This window comes from Rattus norvegicus, chromosome 1, assembly GCF_036323735.1.
Source record: "Rattus norvegicus strain BN/NHsdMcwi chromosome 1, GRCr8, whole genome shotgun sequence".
Lineage (NCBI taxonomy): Eukaryota > Metazoa > Chordata > Mammalia > Rodentia > Muridae > Rattus > Rattus norvegicus.
In genome coordinates, this window is record NC_086019.1 from 254,560,698 (window position 1) to 254,582,531 (window position 21,834).

Genomic DNA, 21,834 nt, shown 5'->3' on the forward strand with positions numbered 1-21,834 from the left:
CATAGTTCTTTTCCACTGGAAGACAGCCTTCTACCTCCTGTTCAAGTTAACAGTCTCATCAGTACAAGACACCGTGTGCTAGTCAGACAGTCCCAAAGCAAACCAAATTTTTGTTGACAATTCGGCCCATTAAAAGATCACATCTAGGTTTGTTATGTTTTAAGGGTAGGGTTATTTATTTAAAAAACAAAACAAAACAAAAAAAGCAAACAAAACAAAACAAAAAAAACCCCCAAAAACAAAACAAAAAACCCAAAGCAAAACCAGAACATACATATACACATACACACAAAAGAAGAAAAAAACCAACATGAACCCCATAAAATGTAGTATTTGTAAAATAAACATGAAATGGGTCAAAATTTAAACTACAACAAGAGCTTGCCCCATTCCATTCAGTGATTTACACTATAGAAAAAAAATGACAAGCCCCCCCCCAAAAAAAGCACAAAACAAAAAAAAAAAAAAAAAAAAAAAAAAAAACACCAATATATTTCTCAAACTTTAAATTCAGCCAATTTCCCCTACCCTCCACTTTGAGACTCCAACATAACTAGCACTTCCAACTAGTACAGTAAAAGCTGCATGTGCGAAGAGCTGTGTAAATGAAAACATGGTTAATGCCTGAGACGCTGCGCAAACGTGACTTCAGTTCATATCTACTGCCCTAGATTCATTCTACCTGAGCTACCTCACAGATAGAGCCCTTCAACTTAAAACTAATTAATCAGGACGCGCTGTGAACATCTGCCGCTGTCCATCCAATAGTAGTAGACACTTGTGCTGAGGACTCTCCCATCTGTACACAATGGGGAAGAAGATAATAGAAGTCGTTAGTCATCAAAAGTACTGCATAGCACATTCTTTAAAGGACTGAATGCCAGCTGGACTGGAGAAAGGAAGAAAACAAAGGAGTCTAATCACGAGTCCCTGAAACTGGTCATCTGCACAGCCGCACTGAGCATTGACGGTAGTTATTCAAAACCACGATGTTCCTTCCGAGACTGTACAACTTGGGAGATCTACCCTCACTGCTGCCTAGGGCAGAGATAGCTTGAGAAGAAAAATGAACAATACTAGATATAATAAAATTTAACTTTCACAGTAGTTCTTGAATTTGGGGGGCAGGATGTGATACTGAGGGCTGAACCCTGGAGTGTAACATTTAAGTGATATATTCTCAAATAGCCTGGATTTCGGGTTCAAAATCCCTAGGGGCCTTAGAAACTAACGATGTAAATCCCTGTAAGGATTAATAACTCCCTGGCAAGAAGCCTGGAAGTTAAGTGCTATCTATCATCCAACTATCAATAGAGATGTTTCCCCTGAGCCTAAAAGGAGATGTCTGCCACCCTTAATAGGTGTCTAAGATAGAGACACCTATTTTTCTCAAAGGTGCTAATTAAGGCTCTGTGCTAATAGATACAGTTCTTTCTATATTTTAAAATCAGTAATCACACATTCTCTCTTCTTAATATTTAAGAGCCCAAAGACATGTATGTGAACAGAGAACTTGGGCGCTGACGGTTTCAGACCATCCATTTTACATCTACTTATGAAGCCCCGCTGCGCTACCTGTGCCTACTATGAAATGGACACAGGAGTTAGCTTTGCTGCCTGCTGTGTGCTGTACGTCCATTCATGAAACCTGAAAATGAAATGAGGTCCCTGGAGAAACTTGGCCATGCTGGCGCTTTTTTACCAAGTTTAGGAATTTCCAAAAGAAAAAAGAGGCACACAAAAGTCCACTGGATGAAGCAGAGTTTATAGGGGACTGTAATTTCCATCCCGTGCTAAAATCAATTAGCTGGTAGAGGGATAAAGAGCAGCCACAGGAAGTAATTACCAAGTAGCACCAGAATAGCCTTCCACTAAAGCTCGCATGCGCACAGGGCTGGGAGGACGGCTTCCTCTTTGCCAGGCCCCTGGGGTAATTTCAGCAGTTTTTCTATCAACACAGCACTAATGTTACCAAGACACAGCAAGCAGCAGAACGCTCATGGAGTCACATCTCATAGAGTTCTACCTCCACATCAGATCAGTGGAGGACTCTCTCTCTCTCAGGGCTCCATCCAGGGAGCATTCAGTCAGAGCACGTTGAAGTCAGTACTTTCTAACATATTTCCAAGATATTTAGGAAATTAGCCCAAGGGAGAAAAACTAATATGCTCAAAACAATGACTAAGGCTTTGAAGTTTTTTTAGCTATGTTCACCTTTGAGAAAAATGTAGGCAAAGAACTGAAAAACATGGAAATTTGCAAATTCCCTAAGTGGTTTTCTCCCTGTGGGATAATTTTTAAGGACAATATATATGAATGCAGAGGAGATCACCGCCGGTGCACCTACCTAACCACTGCACAAAAGACTTCACCATAGACATTATACTCTTGATATCCCACACATAGGAGTACATGTCATAAAGGATTGTCCTGTTGGCACAGTTGGAGAGCCGGGTGAACATCCCCATCACTAGTGCGCACATTTCTTCAAACTTGGCTGCTCGTGACCGCCATTCTTCAATCTATATAGAATTAAAAAGAAAAAAATGAAATGATTAAAAAATTTTAAGTTTAACAAAATGATCTAAGAGTTACACACTGAGTTATTTATCGGGCATACACAATTTATCTTAAACAATTACCATGGTTTAAACTCTAGGTGAACAATTAAACTGTTAAATACCTAGATCAGACTTTCCTCCATTTCTAACTAGAACATCAAGCAAAGGAAGTGAAGGCACCAGATCCAGTATAAAACTCTCCATTATTTTAAGGAACGTATTTCTAATTATGGTCAGGTTTACAGTTACAATTATGTCCACTTAAGAATCTCAAGGGTAGAGAGAGGGCCCAAGTTCAGCCACTTGTTGCTCTTACAAGGCACTCAAATTTGTTTCCCAGCACCCATAGTGGTTCCACTAACACCCATTAACTCTAGTTCCAGGGAATGTAATACCCTGTTCTGGACTCAGGCACCAGGCACAAATGCAGTGCACACACATCTATTTAGGGAAACATCCATATATATGAAATAGAAATCTCCTGACAGCAGTGTGGGTGAGCGGAGAAAAGGAAGAACTGAAACTTGGGGAGGGGGAGGGGGAGGAGGAGGGAGACAGGGTCTCCTATAACCCAGGTCAGCCCGACCCGAGGTAGTGGAGACCAACCCTGAACTCCTGGATCCCCTGCTTCCCTCCTTTAAGTGCCGGAACCAACACAGCAGGCATTAGCCAATGCTCTCCGTGGCAGGTAATGGTGGCTCACACAGCCCTAATACTTGAGAATCTGCGCAGATAGGACTGCTCCTGACAATCTGTCTCAAACCCAGGGACCCATCCATATCAGGGGCTTACAACACTAAGCCTGATTCCAGGAGAGCCAATGGATCGATCCCTCTATGGAAACACAGACTAACGCTTGTATGCACACATACACACACACCAGCACTGAATACAAATAAACTTTAAGCTGGGCGGTAGTGGCCACACCTTTAACCCCACCACTTGTAAGGTGAAGGCTAGTAGATCTTTGAGTTCCATGACAGCCAAACAAATCAAAACACACTTTAAAATGCTTTTAAGACTCTGTAAACAAACCCGTCCACATTCCAGGTACCAGTGAGAAGCCACTGAAGGACAGTGAGCGTACTCACTTTTTCAGAGTCTTTCCCTTTGCAATTGACACTGACAACACTACTGTTTGCTCGAAGCCACTGGAACTCCCGTAGCATCTGTGCTCCTTTGGGTCCATGCTCATAAGGAAGGTAGAAGAGATCAGCAAGTAACTGTAAATCCTCCAGAGTCACTGGTTCTGCAGCGTACAAAGGTTTTTCATTTGGACCTGGCACAAACTGCTCTTTGTTTGCTTGCTCGTCTGTCTGCATAGGAGCGATGTCGTTAATGCAGTCTTCCTGCATAGACATCTCTGGGGATTTTGACTCGGCTATGCTTTCCTTATCAGTGTCCATTGGTTTCAACTCCTCTGCCATTTTAGCTTCGACGATCTCAGTTAGTATCTGGTTGTCACTCTTGTGCTCTGACTCTTCTTGCTTCTCTACCACCATATCCATGGGTTCCTCATCTGGCTGTTTCTTTTCTTCTTCCTTGGTCAGAGCTGAGGGCTCACCACTCAAAGCTGCTCCCTGGCTCATAATGGGCTCCTGGTAAACTGTTGTAACTACAGTTGTGGCATTTAAAGAAGGTGCTGCAACCAAGGGAGTCCCGTCCACTACGCTTGTCTTAGCTCCACTGTGTGCAACCTGTCTACCTACAATGGGAAGAGGAAGAAACAAAACAAACTAGGCTCATCACATTTTAGGAAATGCTTGCCCTCCACCCCAGGCCAGGAACATAGCCCAATGGGTTAAGACACTACCCACCAAGCCCAACAACATGGGTTGGATCCCTGGGACTGCCATGGAAAGAACTGACTCATGAAAATTGTGCCACAGTATGTACACGTCTGTGTGTGCACATAATCAAGCAATAAGCTTAATCAAAAACTGTGGCACACTGTTCTGCATACTGTAGACAGGCATGGTGGCACATGCTATTAATTCCAGCACTCAGGGGGCTGGAGAGATGGCTCAGCGGTTAAGAGCACCCAACTGCTCTTCCAGAGGTCCTGAGTTCAAATCCCAGCAACCACATGGTGGCTCACAACCACCTGTAAGGAGATCCGATTCCCTCTTCTGGTGTGTCTGAAGACAGCTACAGTGTACTTATATATAATAAATAAATCTTTAAAAAAAAAAAAAATTCCAGCACTCAGGAGGTAGAATCTCCCAGAGTTCAAGGTTAGCCTACAGTAAGTCTCCAGAACATCCAAGGCTACAACGTGAGACCCTGCCCTGTCTTCAAATGAAAGTGTGTACTGTGTGTGCAGAGCAACTGAGTTCAATTCCCAGCAGGCAGCTGACAACTACATGTAACTGTAGCTCCAGGGGACTCCAAAACCTACAGAGCACATTCACACACATGTCATGTATGTGTACCACACATAAATCTGGACCCTCAGAGGCCAGAAGGGGGTATCTTATCTCCTCAAACTGAAGCTACAGAGGATTGTGAGCTGATGTGTGTTATTTCAAGACATGAAAGGCTGAAGCAGGAGCACTGTTGCAGGTCAGTCAGGAGCCAAATAGCAAAGTGAAAGCCTTGCCTCAAAAAAAGTTAACAACTAAGAACAGTGGCTATTCTTCTAGAAAATCCAGATTCAGTTCCCAACAACCACATGAAAGCTTACACCTATCTGAAACTCCAATTCCAAAGACTCCAACACCCCTTTCTGGTCTCCACTGGTACTGCACACACATGGTGGATACACATACATGCAAGCATAACATGCATACACATAAAGTTTTGTTTTTTTTTTTTTAAAGAGTTGTCCATGGTGGGCTGGAGAGGTGGCTCAGCGGTTAAGAGCACTGACTGCTCTTCCAGTGGTCCTGAGTTCAATTCCCAGCAACCACATGGTGGCTCACAACCATCTATAAATAAAATAAATAAATCTTTAAGAAAAAAAAAAGGGGAGGTTGGGGATTTAGCTCAGCGGTAGTGCGCTTGCCTAGCAAGAGCAAGGCCCTGGGTTCGATCCCCAGCTCCAAAAAAAAGGAAAAGAAAAAAAAAAAAGAAAATAAGGAAAAAAAAAAAAAAAAGAGTTGTCCATGGTAATACATGCCTAAAAGCTCAGCACTGGGGAGGCAAGGCAGGACAAGCAGAAGAACTCTAGGACATCTGTGGCTACATAGCAAGTTCTAAGTCAACCTGGGCTACATGCCAGCTTTAAAAAAAAACAAAAACAAACAAAAAAAAAAAACCCACAAACCCCCCCACAAAGCTCAATTACATTCTGCTCAGTGGATCTAAAGGAAGGAAGGGCATGACTGCACCGTGACTCAACTCTGCAATCCAATCTCCTGGTACAAGCTGTCTAAGTGTGTGTAGCAGAACAAGTCTCTATTTCAAGAACTCGGGAAGTAGAGACGGGTGGTCTACACAGTGCATTACAGGTAGCCAGGGCTACAGAGAAACCATCTCAAAGCAAAACAAAAGTTCAAGCTCGTCTTAGGTCACATGTCAAACAAACTAGAGGCCAATCAGGAGTACATGAAACCTTATCAAAAAGGGAAGTCCCAAGGTAGACAGTTTCTGAGGAATGACACCCAAGGTGGACCTTTTGGCACCTACATACACAAGCAAATGTGCACGTGTACAGCCATTCGCATCCAAACGTATGTACACATAAATGAATATAAATACAAAATAAACCATAAAACAAGAATCAGTGCACTAAGATGCAGTTGAATGACGAGCTGTCTGCCCAGCATGTGTAAGACCCCAGCTTCTTCACTCCAGTCCAACTCACTGCTGTACTGATGCGGTACACCGAACTCCTGCAGCCACTCAGTTAAGGCCAGCTTTAAAGCCATCTGTGGACTGTAGAGCACATCAGTCTCAATGTCTTCATCACTGCCTTCATTTTCTAACTTTATCTGTATTGAGACAGTACTGTCTTCACTGTCAGCTGTGAGGGGGAAGAAGCACAAAAATAATTTGTATTAGAAAACCCTTGTAAGTGAGGATGTATGCCTAAGTTTCACTTGTTGCGGTAAGATCGAAGCAACAACAACAAAAAAAAAAACAAAAAACAAAAAACGAAAACAAACCTTAAATATAAAACACAAATACCAATCCTCCATTAACCATCTAGAAGGTCACTTACTTGCTCAAGGTTCCAACTAAAATAAGTATGTTAGAGTCACTAGAAAAACTGGTCATCCATGTTCACTGAATACCAGTAATGAGATGGCCAGGTTAATGAAAGCTTTACACCCACCTTTGCATAAAGAAAACACAGCTGCGTCTTCAGGCTCTTATGGCTTCATTATCAATCAATCCCTAAGGCATAGTCTTTTTTTTTTTTTTTTTCAGATAGGATCTCACTATGTAAGGTCTCACTAGCAGTCCCTGAACTATGTAGACCAGGCTAGTCTTTAACTCAGAGATCCGCCTGCCTCTGTCTTTGAGTACTGAGACTAAGGATGTGCACCACTGCATCAGGCTGAGCTAAGGTCATCAAATTCTGGGTGAGGATAGGCAGAACAGTCAGCTTGGCTCTCAGAAACTCTAGCATGGAGCACAGCTGAGTTTGATTAACCTAACTTAACATCTATCACCTAAGTGTTATGCCCTGTCTTAAAACATGTAGGAGTTAAACACTACGCATGCAGATTACATTCCTAATTGCGTCTTTTTTGAGTGAAAGTGACAACAGTGACCAAGCCATAAAAGGCCTCAATTCAATGAACAATGGCAAGGGCACAGACCACAGCTACACACACATACCAAATGTCACGACAGAAAGCAGTCCTATACCAAATGTCATTAGTAACCCTGCTTCAGACTAACTTCGGTTTTTAAAATTTTTATTTATCATCATGTGAACCCACCGTCTGTCTGTCAGAACAGGTGCCTGGGCATACACATGGAGAACAGAGGACAACTTTGTGGAATTTCAGGCTGCTAGCCCGCACAGCCTATGTCTTTAACCCCAAACCATCTCTTGCCTACTCTTCACTTCAGAATGTTCATGACCAGTATGAGCCCACATGCAGCAGCTCTACTCATATAATCCAGATCAAATGCCTGCCCAGGGGCCTAGCAACACTGCAAGTTATTACTCTTCTGCTACCACACTGCAGACAGGCATGACAGCAGGACAGACACTACAAATGCCTGCTTGTCTCCCCAACTTAAAACTGTTTTTTTCAAAAGTAGACACTTGGGGGCTGGAGAGATGGCTCAGAGATTAAGAGTCCTGAGTTCAATTCCCAGCAACCACATGGTGGCTCACAATCATTTGTAATGGTATCCAGTGCCCTCTTCTGGTGTGTCTTAAGACAGCAACACTATATGTATTCATAAACAATCTTTAAAAAAAAAGTGGTCCATTCAACACCCAGGAAGATGCACCTGCCACACAATATCTTTAAATGCAAGTCAATAAGCAGCAGACATTCTCACACTTGTAACTCTTTTAGGGACTTTGCAAAGCAGTGACTTGTCCAAGGACACACAGTCTTTTCCTGATATGTACCTAAGTAAGAGATGAGGAAACACAACAAAAGTTGAACTGAGGCAGGGACAGCGCTTACAGCAGCCCCATCCACCCAGCACAGGCACTTACTCATCACCACGTCCTTCCTCACTCCGTTCATGTTTGACTTGTACCAAGTGGCAAGGGTGTGGATGGCAACATAGTTGGCTTCAAATTCACAATTTGGATTAGTCAGCACTCCCTTCAACCGTGGGATGAGCTCTGTGGATCTTCCTTTGTAGGGACCCAGAAACAGCCTCTTCTGATCATAGTCATTAGCATGAATGTTATCCCAGATCACTGGGGCTCTCTTAATGATCTTAGAAACTTCTTCAATAGATTCTACTGGAATTTCTTTTGAAACAACTTTTGGACCTAGAAATAGTTAGTTAAAAGAACGTATTTACAAAACTCTTTACATGGTTCTTAAAATATACTGTAGTGGAGAGACAGCTCAGTGGTTAAGAGCATTTGTTGCTCTTGCAGAGAACATGGGTTAGACTCCCAGCACCCACATGGTGATTCACAAGCATCCTTAACTCCAATTCCAGGGAATCTATCCCTTCTAATCTCCACGGGCACCAGGCATGCATTAGATACACATACGTGCATGCAGGCAAAAGAAACATAAATACATCTTAAAAGGCAAGTTTGATAACCTGAGTTCAATCTCCATGAACTACAGGGTAGGAGGGTCCTACAAGTTGTCCTCTGCGTCTGTGCATGCATGCACACACGCTCACACACCACATGTAATAAAAAATGTAAAAAGGAGCTGGTGAGATGGCTCACTGACTGCTCTTCCAGAGGTCCTGAGTAATTCCCAGCAACCACATGGTGGCTCACAACCATCTGTAATGGGATCAGGTGCCCTCTTCTGGTGTGTCTGGAGGCAGCTACAGTTTGCTTATATACATAAAATAGTTAACCTTCACACTGTGTAGCATGACGCATGCAGTCACACACATACACCACTTACAGAAGTTAAGCAATAAAAAAGTTTAAAAACACATAAGTAGCTCTGTTTTAGTCATGTATGCATTTTTAGCTTCTCTCTCCAGCCCCTGGTGACTGAAGCAATGGAGACTAAACCCAGGGCTTCCTGTGGAGTAAGCTGACGGCCTACACTACTTACCAAGTTATCTGCCACCTTCCCTGCCTCCCTTCTCTTCAGTTATTTATTTATAAGGCTGGGTTCAATCTAATGACCCTCCTACTCCAGCTCCCAAGTGGAACAACGGCTGTGCACTGTGCACCAGCTCATCCAGCTGCCCAACTCTTCTTCTTTTAACTTTTTTCTTTTCTTTTTTTTTTTTTTGAGACAGTCTCTCTTCCGTGTAGCCCTGGCTGTCCTGAAACTCACTCTGAGGACCAGATTGGTCTTAAACTTACAAAGATCCGCCTGCCTTTGCTTCTCAAATGCTAGGACTACAGGTATGCACCCCACTATGGCTGGCCTCGATTCTCCTTACTGAGCCAGCACAGCGACATAACCTTTGACTCACTTTACAAAGCACAATTTCCTAAGAGTTTAGTGATACAGTTAAATGGTTAAGAGTTTAGTGATACAGCTAAATGATTAAGGGTTTCAAGCAAGGGGTTGGGGATTTAGCTCAGTGGTAGAGCGCTTGCTTAGGAAGCGCAAGGCCCTGGGTTCAGTCCCCAGCTCCGAAAAAAAAGAACCAAAAAAAAAGAGTTTCGAGCATATATGATGCCCTGGGTTTGATCTACAACATCACATACACTGAGTGTATTAAATATAGCTGTATTCCCAGTACTTGGAAGGTAAGAATTGTTAAATTCTACACAGCAAATTCTAAGCCTGGAATATACAAGACCTTGTCTCAAAAGATAGTATTTATTTCTGTACTCACCTAATAGAGACCAGTTTCTCTCAGCCCTGGTAATCAAAAGTTTATTCTTGAGGACTCACCTGTCCAAAGCACCTCAATTCCAGGTAGCAGCTTTTCACCCACAGTCCTCAAGTAAGGAGACTGAGATACACTTGGATAACAGAAAGTGCCGCAGTATTCTAAAAGCAGACGGGGAAAGAGGGGTCAGGACTGAAATGCTCATAATTGGGGAAAATGCTTATACATTCTGTATTATTTTTATTCAAACAATAAAGAGCTGTGTATCACACATACAAGGAGTAAACTTAAGCAGATATTACATAACGACAGTCCACAGGATCAGATATTCCAACTGGGTGGTGTGCCTGCCTGTAACCTCGAGTCCAGAGCCCAAGACAGAAAGCTTGCATCAGGCCACTCTAGGCTCAGCATACCCAGACCAGTTTTTAGAAACAAAACAAACAGGGCCTTTCCTGTGAAGTGGTAATTTCTGGTTTCTTTGGAGACCCATGATGATAATTTGCTGTGGCAGACACTTAAAAGGATGAGCAGACACGTATGAGATTTTTGCTGAAGGATCCATGAGAGGACGCATGACATTTAGAAAGAATCTAAATATGGCTGACCCCACAGGCTATCGCATTGGTTTGCTTTGCTTCACTAGTCTTTGGTGACACTCATATCAGTTTGCCTTGCATCAAGTTGCTGATCTTGACTCAATGCAACTTCAGAACTTCTCATGATATTCTGGCAGCTTCTTGTAGAGCCTGAGGTTTACTGTGGCTCAAGATGCCATCGCAGATTTGTATGTGGTGTGTGTTGAGTGGACTGGACTGCATCTGCTGATTCATGTTGGTGTTTGCTAGAAGACTGGATTGCTGACAACAAAGATTCTAACAGCCCAAAGAACTATTCCTAAGCAGGTCCACAACCCCTTTTACCCTATCAACCTTGGTTATCCACTCCAGCTGTGGGTGGTGAGCTGCAAGTGAGACTGAAGCGTTTAAGTAGGTTTTAAAAACGTAAACCTACAATCCCTATGTACCACAGTCTTACTCCGCTTTGAGACCCTGTATCTTAAAAACAAGGTTGGGGATTTAGCTCAGCGGTACAGCTCTTGCCTAGCGAGCACAAGGCCCTGGGTTCGGTCCCCAGCTCCGAGGGGGGGAAAAACAACAACAACAACAACAACAACAACAACAACAACAACAAACAAAACCCTGATGTTCTCAGTAGTACCAAGTAGTCTTTATAATCTCAGTCATTAGAAATTCACTCCATGGGCTGGAGAGATGACTCAGCGGTTAAGAGCACTGAACTGCTCTTCCAGAGGTCCTGAGTTCAATTCCCAGCAACCACATGGTGGCTCACAACCATCTGTAATGGGATCCAATGCCCTCTTCTGGTGTGTAGGAAGACAACCACAGTGTACTTATATAATAAAATTATTAAAAAAGAAAAATTCATTTCATAAAATTTTATAAACATTTAAGTTTTTTTAAAGAGACAATTAAGCCTGCTATGTGATCTACCCATCTGTATGCACACCCCAGAATTGGGAGAATGAGGCAGGTTGGTGTTCAGAAGTCTGAGGCTAACCTTTGTTCCATGAGACCAAAATCTAATGATACCCCACCAAAAAAAGAATTGACTAAATTATTTCTTACAACTAACATCCTTTCCTGAAAAAGAAAAGTGTGAACCATGTTTTGTGGAGTTGAGCTGTGAGAGGCGACTGGAACCTCTTTCAATGGAAACGAGCTATGTGGTTCAGCAGGGCACTTTCTAGGCTAAGACAGCCAGAGTCAGATGAGAGTGGGAGGAGTGAGATGAAAGAGATTCTCGGGCAGACAGAGGAACAGGTAGGAGGGAGTAAGGGAAGACTAAGCCAAAAGCGTAAGAATTTAATTTTTTAAAGCTTTCATTTCAATACTAATTTCCTTAACAATGACAATGTAATGTTTACATTCTTTTACTATTAATAACACAAAACATCTCCAACTTACTTCTTTGGTATTATAAGGTCCTACTCTTTTTTCCTATGTAAGATGTGAAAAATGTCTTCTAAAAAAAGCATTCCTTTTTTCATTCACAGAGGGAGGAATGTAAGAGGTCCAGTGCAAGGACCCTTTTTAAGTTATTTCAAAACTACGAAGTCCAGCATTGTTATATACAATACCTGTGGGACAGAAGAGGAAGGTTTCCGGCTCTCCCAGGTACTGATAGATTTCATTTGTGATGGAAACTTGTGCATGTGCAAAAGAACTGAACACTTCTTTGTCTGCTGCACACATGTTATGATCAATATCATCAAAAAGCAAAGCAAATGACCTGCACCCAAACTGGGAGACCTTAGAAAAGAAAAACCAACATGATTAGCTAATCTCAGAGGGGAAATATTCTTTTAAAATATAACATATAAAACATAAATAATGGCTATCTGAAAGGCAAATATTTCCTTGGAATATAAAAGCATATCTGGTCTTTTTACATTTTCAGTGACAACAATTCCAAGTTAATACAGCTAGTGCTTTGGGACACAACTTCAATTTTGGATCAGAGCAGATGATTAAATTATGCTTATACAAGGCAGTGAATCAGCGAGGGAATGGTGGTGCACAACTTTAATCCTAGCACTCAGGAAGGAGGTAGAGGCAGTAGGATCTCTGAGTTTGAGGCCAGCCTGGTCTACAGAGTGAGTTCCAGGACAGCCAGATACATAGAAAAGCTCTGTCTTGAAATAACAAACCAATCCAAAAAGTCGGTGTATCTTAAAATTCACAAACTTACAAAAACATCAACAAGTGTACTCAATCCATGGAATGCTTAGGCCTTGTTCTAGTTCTAGTCCCCAAAGCACACTCACCTAACCAGCTCCTTTTCAGATGTGCCTAACTAGGCATCAATCAGAATGAACACAATTTCACTAAGACGACTAACATCTTAAAAATTCCTTCATCAAAGCATCATCTTAAAAGTCTCTTGTGTGATTATTAAAGCTGGCGCCTGATGTACATACACTAAATACCCACCACATAGAGGTACGTAAGTGCACACCACATTGCCCATGTGGTAATCAGACAAACACCTGTCCTACCTCCTTAAGGTGGGGCCTCCTCTATTGTTGCTATCATGTTATGCACTATACCTACTTGTCCCATTGAGCTTCTGGGCCATTTTCTCCTATATCCACACCTAATTTCTGAGTAGGACGCTGAGCCTTTACAAGCCACTGGATCCAGCTTTTTAAAAGTGGGCTCCAAGATTCACTCCGAGTTCTTCAGGGCTCCTGCAGCCAGAGCTTTGGCTTACTAAGCCATCTTCAAATAGTTCTTTAGCTTTTTTAAGGATCCGTTTATTTTATGTATATGGTTTTGCCTGTATGTACTTCTGTGCACCACATGTATGCTGTAGATACCCATAGACAGACAGCGAGCATGAACTCTCCTGGAACTGGAGTTAACAGTTGTGAGCTCCTGTGTGGTGCTGGGAATTGAATCTGTGTGCTTTAGAAGAGCAGCCAGTGCTCTTACCCACGGACTCATCTCGCAGAACCCTGTTTTTTTTTAAAGAATAATATCAGACTGTAGGCCAGGCTGGCCTCAAAATCTTAGCAATTCCCCTGCTTCAGCTTCTCAAATGCTGGAATTTTGAGTTACCATGCCCAGCTTCTGTAAGTCTTACTAGCTACATGATGCCACTAGTATAAATCTTTGATTAAAGAATAAAATATGCAAACCATTGAGAAACTGGGGATCCTACACTCTCAAAAATACAGTTACTGCAAGTTAGGTGTTAAGAATCTGAATAGAGTGGCTAGAGAGAGGGCTCAGAGGTTAGGAGCACTGACTGCTCTTCCAGAGGTCCTGAGTTCAATTCCCAGCAACCACATGGTGACTCACAACCATCTGTATCAGAACTGATACCCTCTTCTGATGTGCCTGAAGACAGCAACAGGGTGCTCATATAAATAATTCTTACAAACAAACAAACAAACAAACAAACAAAAGAGTTCAAGTGGAGCCTAGTAGCCAGCATTACTTTTAAGCTGCAGAGGCTTGATGCTGGGACTTGAATCTAGTACCTAACACATGCTAGGCAAATCTCTACTATTACACCAAGTCCACTCTCCTGAGAGCTGTGTGTGAAGAGAAATGTGAGTACAGGTCCTTCCAAGTTTTTGATTGACAACTATTTCTCTATACAAAACTATGAAAGTAACAGCTACAAAACTATGAAAGTAACAGTTCCTTTCAACATATAGAGCAAAACAAACAAAAATCCCCCAAAACCCTCCACTTCCATATTGAAATAAAGAAAAATAAAAAATTACCTGGTCCAATTTGCGTTTCAATGTTGATACTTCCTTTGGGTTAGAAAAAGTGATATCTAATCCTGGAGAAATAGCATAGATGAATTCTATCTCATATTCTCGTGCAGCAGAGATGAGAGTCATAAGTTGCTCTAGAGAACAGAGTCCGTAATTTTAGAAAGCAACATGAACACTAAAAGAAACTTTACTTTCTAACTGAAGGAATAAATAACTTCTTCCAATTTACAGTAAAGGAAAAGTTCTTTCATTTTAAAAATTAAAATTTAGAAAGTATCACATTCCTGTAATTTATTTTCGTACACCCTGGTAACCTCAGAAATTGGGCACTTTAACCAGGAGGGTCAGAAATTCAAGACCAGCCTCAACAACACAGCAAACAAAGTCAAGGGCCAGCCTGGGCTATACAGTCATGATGTTTCAAAAGTAACAGTAAGAGAAAAATCCTCCTCTCTAATGTGCTAACAGGCAATACGAACTGGCAGAAGCTTGCAGTGACAATCACACAAGAGAAAGACCAAGTAGCACCAGCCCACCTCCTTAGAACACTCAAGAGGCTAAGTCAAGAGGACCATGGGAGTTCAAGCCCAGCCTGGGCTATATACTCAAGTGAACTCCAGACCAGCTTGGTTTATGAAGTAGGACTTGTGTGTAAACAAACACGCAGAAGTTCACAAAGAGACCTTTTTTCCCTCCCCCCCCCCTTTTTTTTCTGGAGCTGGGGACCGAACCCAGGGCCTTGGCTCTATCACTGAGCTAAATCCCCAACCCCTTTTCTCATTTTCAGTTTCTTACCCTTGGGGGTGGGGGAGGGGCCAAGCAAATTTAGTGTCAGTAAAGCATATTCTTTTTAAATTTTTGTGTGTTCTCACAGAAAAGTGCCATTTGTCTGATTTACAAAGATATTCTATACCTCTGCCTCTTAAATGCGGGAATTAAAAGTGTGTGCCGCCATGCCTGTGGTGTTTAAATAATTAATGGTCCCACAGGCTCCTTATGTTTGAATACTTGGTTTGGTCCCTGGTTGGTGGAACTGTTTGGGAAGGATTAGGAGAGGTCTTTTCCAGCTTTGAGTTTTCAAAGCCCCTATACTTGCAGTCAGTTGCTCCCTCTGACTCAGGTTTGTGAATCGAGATGGAATCTCAGTTACCGCTCCAGCTCGCCTGCCTGCTGCCATGTTTCCCATGGACTCGGACTCTAACCATCTAGAACAGTTGCTACAATCATGGTGGCTTGTCACACCAACTGAAAACTAAGACACTGCCCCTCCGCAAATTAATTATACAAACTATTCCCATTACTTAAACCTGAAGAGTCCCTTAAATTTGCACTCAAAGCACATGCCTTATTTCTCTGTCCAAACACTATCCCTGGCTTCCTTCAGTATTTTGCCTAGTACTATGTAGTCTAAAGACCACTAGCAGAAGTAGAGTAACACCAGGGGCTGGAGAGATGGCTCAGTGGTTAGGAGCACTGACTGCTCTTCCAGAGGTCCTGAGTTCAATGCCCAACAACCACATGGTGGCTCACAACCATCTGTAATGGGATCTGATGCCCTCTTATGCTGTGTCTGAAGTCAGGACAATGTATCCACATATATGAAATAAATAAGTAAATCTAAAAAAACCCAAAAAGGTAACATTTACGACCATAGAAGTGGAGCCAGAATGGTACAGCTATGAGCCATATTCAACAACCAGGACGTTTAGTACCACACTTCAAATTTTTCTAGCTCAGACTAGTTACCAGATAAAGCCACTCATAAAATAAAGTTTTAGTAAGTGCAGTATAACTACCCTAAAATAGTCCCCTCACCCACTCACAGATCAAAATGTAAAAGCAGCCACACCAAGCCAGCAAGATAGCTAAGGAAAAAGATAAAAAAAAAGTACTTGCCACATAGTCTGACAGAATTCAATCCCTAAAACCTTCAGTTGGAAAGAGAAAACTAACACCAAACTCAAATTTGCACAGGTGTGCAAATTCAGGAGGATGTAAGCATGCACACACATACACACATACACACATGCACACATGCACACATATACACACAAAAGAGATTACCAGCTTCTTCCACTGAATACATCTCTCGCCAAAACATCCTATGTTTGTAGTCATCCTTCGGAGCATACAAGTATGTATTTAATTCCCATTTCTGAAGCCTTTAGAGAAAAAAATTACATATGCATAAGTAGGCAGCAATAGTAGGCTACAAACCTCAGGTTTTAGGGTTTTTTGTGTATCTCTATCTCATGACAAAGCAATCATCTACTTTTAAATTCATCAATAGAATCTTAACAAAGTAAGTATTATTAAGTATGGGAACCTGTTAAATCCTGAAAATACAGTTCGCAATAAAGCAGGCAAAACCCCAAACCTCTTTGACTTTCCCATGCAAAGTCTGAAAGCCAGCAGCCTAGGCAAAGATGAAAAGTGACTCCTACAGTAACACCAGGTTTTTCAGTGTCTGAGTCTCCTGTGCATCACATAACAAAACTTACCTTCTAAAGAGCTCTTTTCTCTGCTCCATAACCCAAGGTCTTCCATAAAACCCTAGATTTAAACAAAAATAAGATTTTTCTCAGGTTTCAAAATGGGGTTCAGTTTTACTGGGGAAACAAAACAAAACAAAACAAAACAAAAAGGCGCAGAATCCCTTCCACAGAAATGTGTAGAGGTGCTGACAATGTGGCACACTGAATAATCAGTCAGCATACCAAAGCCCCTGGGTCCGAACCCCAGCACCGTCTTAAAGGAAGAAGTGCATAGAATACACCAGGATCTGAAAACCATCCAGTGGAACATTATTTATCTAGATCAATTATTCCCTCACTGCTCATATAAATTTTGTACTTCCCACTCCTGATATTTGTTACATAACACAGGGTTTTGTCTCACTCTGGGGCCTAGAGTGGCCTAGCACTTCTCAGGTTTCCCCCAAACTTGCAGCAAATCCAGAACAGGAGGACCACCATGTCCACCATGGACAGCTACTGAGAACTGAACATACCATCTTTTTCACTCATAGTAATGAGCAAACAGTGTTTATTCTAGCTGAGGATACAATTCAGTGATAGAGTACTGCTTAGTACTCACGAGGGCCCACATCCCCAGTTACTCCCCTAACAAAACACAATTTTTCAATGCTGGAAATGACCCCAGAACCTTGAACATGTGAGGCATGCACGCTCACTGAATGGAACAGGAGACTAAGTAGAGCAAATCAACCAAAGTGTTAACACTGAAAAGGGACTGAGATGGCTTGAGCCGCCATGCCAGTACAGAAGAGGCCAAGGCTGAAGTAGTTTGAAGCCAGTCAGGGCTTCATAGTTCCAGGCTAACCAACCTAAGCTACAGTAAGAGACCCTGTCTCAAAAATCAAAAACGGCTGGAGCTGGAGAGATGGCCCAGTGGTTAAGAGCACTGGCTGCTCTTCCAGAGGTCCTGAGTCCAATTCCCAGCACCCACATAGCAGCTCACAACTGTGTATAACTCCAGCTCCAGAGGCATATTATACAGGCAACATGCCACATAAAAATAAAGCTGGGACTGGAGAGATGGCTCAGTGGTTAAGAGCACTGACTGCTCTTCCAGAGGTCCCGAGTTCAATTTCCAGCAACCACATGGTGGCTCACAACCATCTGTAATGGGATCCGATGACCTCTTCTGGTGTGTCTGAAGACGGCTGCAGTGTACTTATACATAATAAATAAATCTTAAAAAACAAACAAAAGAGGCAGCTTAATTATTTCTAGAGGGGTGACTTTAAGAGCCAAACAAGGCAGTCAGAATAATTAGAAACAGATGTGTGTGCAGCCCCTACTTACACACCCCACTTTGCAATAGAGCTGCTCTTTAATGTAGGCTGGTCTGGAACTTGTAACCATCTCCCTACCTCTGCTTCTAAGTGCTGAAATTCCAGGTGTGAATCGTCATACTTGGCTATGATCACCTTTTTTAAAGTTCCTACAACAAAGGGGACCAAGAAAATGAAGAAACAAGCAAGAGGTGTGTGTGCGATCACATCCACAGACCCAACAGTGGCAAGACCTCAGCAGTAAACCTTCCGGCCCTCAATTCCACAGCCCAAGTATGAAACAAAGCTAGGGACGTAACTGACTTCAAGGATCCAGTGCAGGAAACAAACTTCGAACTCTTTTTGTTACAGCTATTTCTGCACTTAAACAAAAGCTGCAAATATGTGAAATACTGTCTAAAACACTGATGATCAAAGACGGCACCGGAGCTCCTGAGCACACCAGAAACACCTCATAGCCCATCTAACCTTGCCCTCATCCATATCTATCTATCTATCTATCTATCTATCTATCTATCTATCTATCTATCTATCTATCTTCCTTTCTTTCTTTCTTTCTTTCTTTCTTTCTTTCTTTCTTTCTTTCTAAGGTTCCTCTGTGTAGCCCTGGTTGTGCTGGAACTTGGCTCTGTAGACCAGGTTGGCCTCAAACCAATTAATATCCAAGTGCCTCTGCTTCAGGGTGTTGTGCCACCACCACCAGCAAGCGCTGTTTTAATATCACTTTTAGTACTATCATCAGGAGGAGGCACAGTAGGCTACCTCCTTTGGCTTCTGGGACCACAATGCCACATTTCCTTACATCACTCTGGCCTTGCTTCCATTCCAGACTTCCACTTTTTGTTGTTAGGGAAACAAGACCTTACTTTGGTGCCCAGGCTGGCCTCCCAATCTTTGATTATAGACTGTCAACATGCATAGCTAGCTCTGAATTCTCTGTATCCCCAGCTTTCTCTTGCTACCCTTCCCCACCCAAGGATCCTAGACAGTACAGTACAGACTCTTAGGTGGCAAGAGGGCCTCAAAAAGTGGCAGCTCAGGACACAAAGTGAGTTCTACCATATGCCAGCTCAGTGTAGGGAAATTAAAACAAGAAACAACAAAAACTTCCCCCTGGAGTAGGATGGTGGCCTGTAACCCCAGCCACTCCAAGGCTAGGAAGATCACAAGTTTAAGGTCACTGTGCTTCAGTCAGGTCCTGGTCCACTCAGCTACAGGAGAGCCTGCCCACAAATAAGACTACCATCTTCTCTGTCCCATTTCCGTAAGATTGCAGAGACCAACAACAGCTAGTCACGAAGATCTTAGCACTCTGTATAACCCATTTCAGACCCATGGTTTCTGTCAGAAATTAAACTGCTGTGCCCTGTCTCTAAAAAAAAAAAAAAAAAATCCACCCCCCCCAAAATGTCTGCATGCTAGCAAGCCCCATATGTACAACACACAAAGCACTCATGTTTTCATAAATATGAACTCCAGGAAGAACAGTTTTTCCCCAAATTTTGCTGAACTGTTTCATGTCTTACTGTACTGCCAAGAATGTTTTCCCGATGCAATTAATCATCTAAAATACTGTAAATGACATGTTGTCTTTCAACGACAGTGGGAAAGCTGGTGCTCTCAGCCATGAGGGGAAGCTTACTTTTATCCTTTTTGCTTTGAGTATTAGTCTTTAAAATGTTCTGGGCTTTTTTGGTTTTTTTTAAAAACTGTATTTATTTATTTTATGTATATGAGTATGCTGTAGCTGTCTTCAGACACACCAGAAGAGGGCATCAGATCCCATTATAGATGGTTGTGAGCCACCATGTATGTGGTTAAAGGGAATTGAACTTGGGACCTCTGGAAGACCAGTGAGAGGTGAGCCATCTCTCCAGTCCAGTAATACTCCAGGTATTAGTTTTTATATTCTCCAGTAAGTAAATTTAAAAAGACAATTAAAAAGAAAAAAAGAGAAATTAAAAAATGTTGAGTTTGGGAGGGGGCAGACACAAGAAAACTCAAATTGCTGTGCACTTAGGGAAGAACTAAGGAAGAACAAGGCTTTCCTGAGTTCAGTATCTACCCATTCTATTTCAGAAGTTGCAATTAAGATCTTCCAGCAATCTTCCCTCACTATCAAAACGCCCTCGTTCTTTTCAACTGAAAGACAGAAATCATAAAAATTAAGCCTTTCACTGAATTTTAACTCCACCATCACAGATGCTCTGGGATGTGATATACTGATATTTACACACACACACACACACACACACACACACACACACACACACACACGATCCCCCCTCCCCCCGTCAAAGAACAGCAATTGGTAAAAGATGGCACTTTTCTAGGCTGCAAATGAGCCTGAAGAGGGGAAGGAGGCTTGCATGCCAACAACAACAAAAAAAGAATAAATAAAAACAATCTTAAACCTGAAGGAATCTTTAATAACTATAAGCTGACTGCGCTCTCCTTCACAAGTAAAAACATGCCTGTGTGGGCTGATTTTTTTCGCCTTATAAGGGTGGGAGGGCTGCACAAATTTCCTCATTTGAAAGGAGACAACCCTAAGACTCCAAGGTACAAAGAAGTGAAGCACAGAGCCTGACAACAGGCTCCTTGCCACCGCCTCCTCCTCCGACAATCTGCCTGGCTCTAAGCCCAAGGAGGGTGGGGTCAGGCTCCTCGATAGCCAGGAGACTCCGGAGCCCTGAAATACCAGAGGTAAAGAAGTGAGGCCACGGTCTTCCTCGCGCCCTCCCCCCCAGCCCCGTGTTAGCAAGGACACCTAACGTCCTGGGGACGAGAAGACCCCTAAAGAATCACCATCATGCCCCACCCGGGGATGGGAACTGAGCACCAACGCGGGGCTAGGCCAACTCACCTTCCACTACACCGCACAGGAACCTGCGGGCCCCGCCGGCCGCCCCGGTCCCGGCCGCCGCCCCAGCTCCCGAGGGGTTGTCTTCTCCGGGGGCCGGAGCTGCAGACGGCTCCAACGAAGCCCCCGAGACGGAGGCAGGATTGGCGTTGCGCTCACTCTCCCGCTCCTCCAGCGCCGCCTGGCTCTCCTTCTGCACCATTCTCCTGCCGCCGGCTGCCGCTCCCCTTCGGCCTCGGTCCGTTGGGCCACAGGTCCGGAGCCCTGCAAAGGGCCGCGGCTCCGAACGCGCGCCTCCTGGGCTCCTTCCCCTCCCCCTCCGCCCTTCCCCCTTCCTCTCGGCGGGGGCCCCGAGTGCCCGGATGAGAAGGGCGGCGGCACCGGCTCGAGCCCTTTGTCAGCCTCTGCCTCCGCCTGCGCTGGAAGCCAAGAGACTAAGCGGAGGGCGAGGCCGCCTCCGGGTCTTCACGGAAGGAGGGCCGAGAAGGCGCCTTCGCTCGTCCTCAACGTCCGCCGCCCTCCAAAGAGCCTTATTTCTCTGGCTATCTCCCCCACCGGAGTCCCTAAGCAGCTACTGCCGCTGCCTCTGCCGCCCGCTTCCTGTTTATCCGCACTGCGCCTGCGCCACAGACCGGCTCAGACCGGTCCCTAGCCCGGCTCCCCTCCTTTCCTTGGGATCAGCCCATTGCACTCTCTTTGCTAGGGGGAAAAATAACAAAAGGCGCCGTGGACACCGCGGAGGTGCGCAGCGATGGAACGTACCATCTTGACTGGCCACCCTCCAGGATGAGCACCACACTCTGGGTCGGACCATTACCCCACCCAGAGGAGGGGAACATGGGAGAATGCGACCGGCTGGGGAGTTTGGGAGGAA

At 43.5% G+C, this 21,834-nt stretch overlaps 1 protein-coding gene across 10 annotated transcripts in view; it reads right to left on the reverse strand.

The window, feature by feature from the left end:
* The window catches only part of Oga (O-GlcNAcase), a 42,286-nt gene that overhangs the window by 13,387 nt on the left and 7,065 nt on the right, over positions 1 to 21,834 (reverse strand). For 5 of the 10 annotated variants that reach the window (XR_010056626.1, XM_017588708.3, XM_063271696.1 and 2 more), the window contains exons 2-11: positions 20,964 to 21,224; positions 16,782 to 16,833; positions 16,345 to 16,442; positions 14,284 to 14,414; positions 12,130 to 12,301; positions 10,031 to 10,129; positions 8,188 to 8,472; positions 6,367 to 6,525; positions 3,653 to 4,266; positions 2,348 to 2,522 (exon numbers count right to left, since the gene is read on the reverse strand). Coding sequence is in view for 8 of the 10 variants with exons in the window: in XM_017588708.3 (XP_017444197.1) it covers positions 2,348 to 2,522; positions 3,653 to 4,266; positions 6,367 to 6,525; positions 8,188 to 8,472; positions 10,031 to 10,129; positions 12,130 to 12,301; positions 14,284 to 14,414; positions 16,345 to 16,442; positions 16,782 to 16,833; positions 20,964 to 21,224 (2,046 nt within the window). In the remaining 2 variants the exon portion in view is untranslated. Of the gene's footprint in view, positions 1 to 2,347; positions 2,523 to 3,652; positions 4,267 to 6,366; positions 6,526 to 8,187; positions 8,473 to 10,030; positions 10,130 to 12,129; positions 12,302 to 14,283; positions 14,415 to 16,344; positions 16,443 to 16,781; positions 16,834 to 20,963; positions 21,573 to 21,722; positions 21,790 to 21,834 lie in introns of those variants that run through there. The other 5 variants (XR_005488864.2, XM_063271725.1, XM_063271669.1 and 2 more) reach the window with 2 other exon arrangements.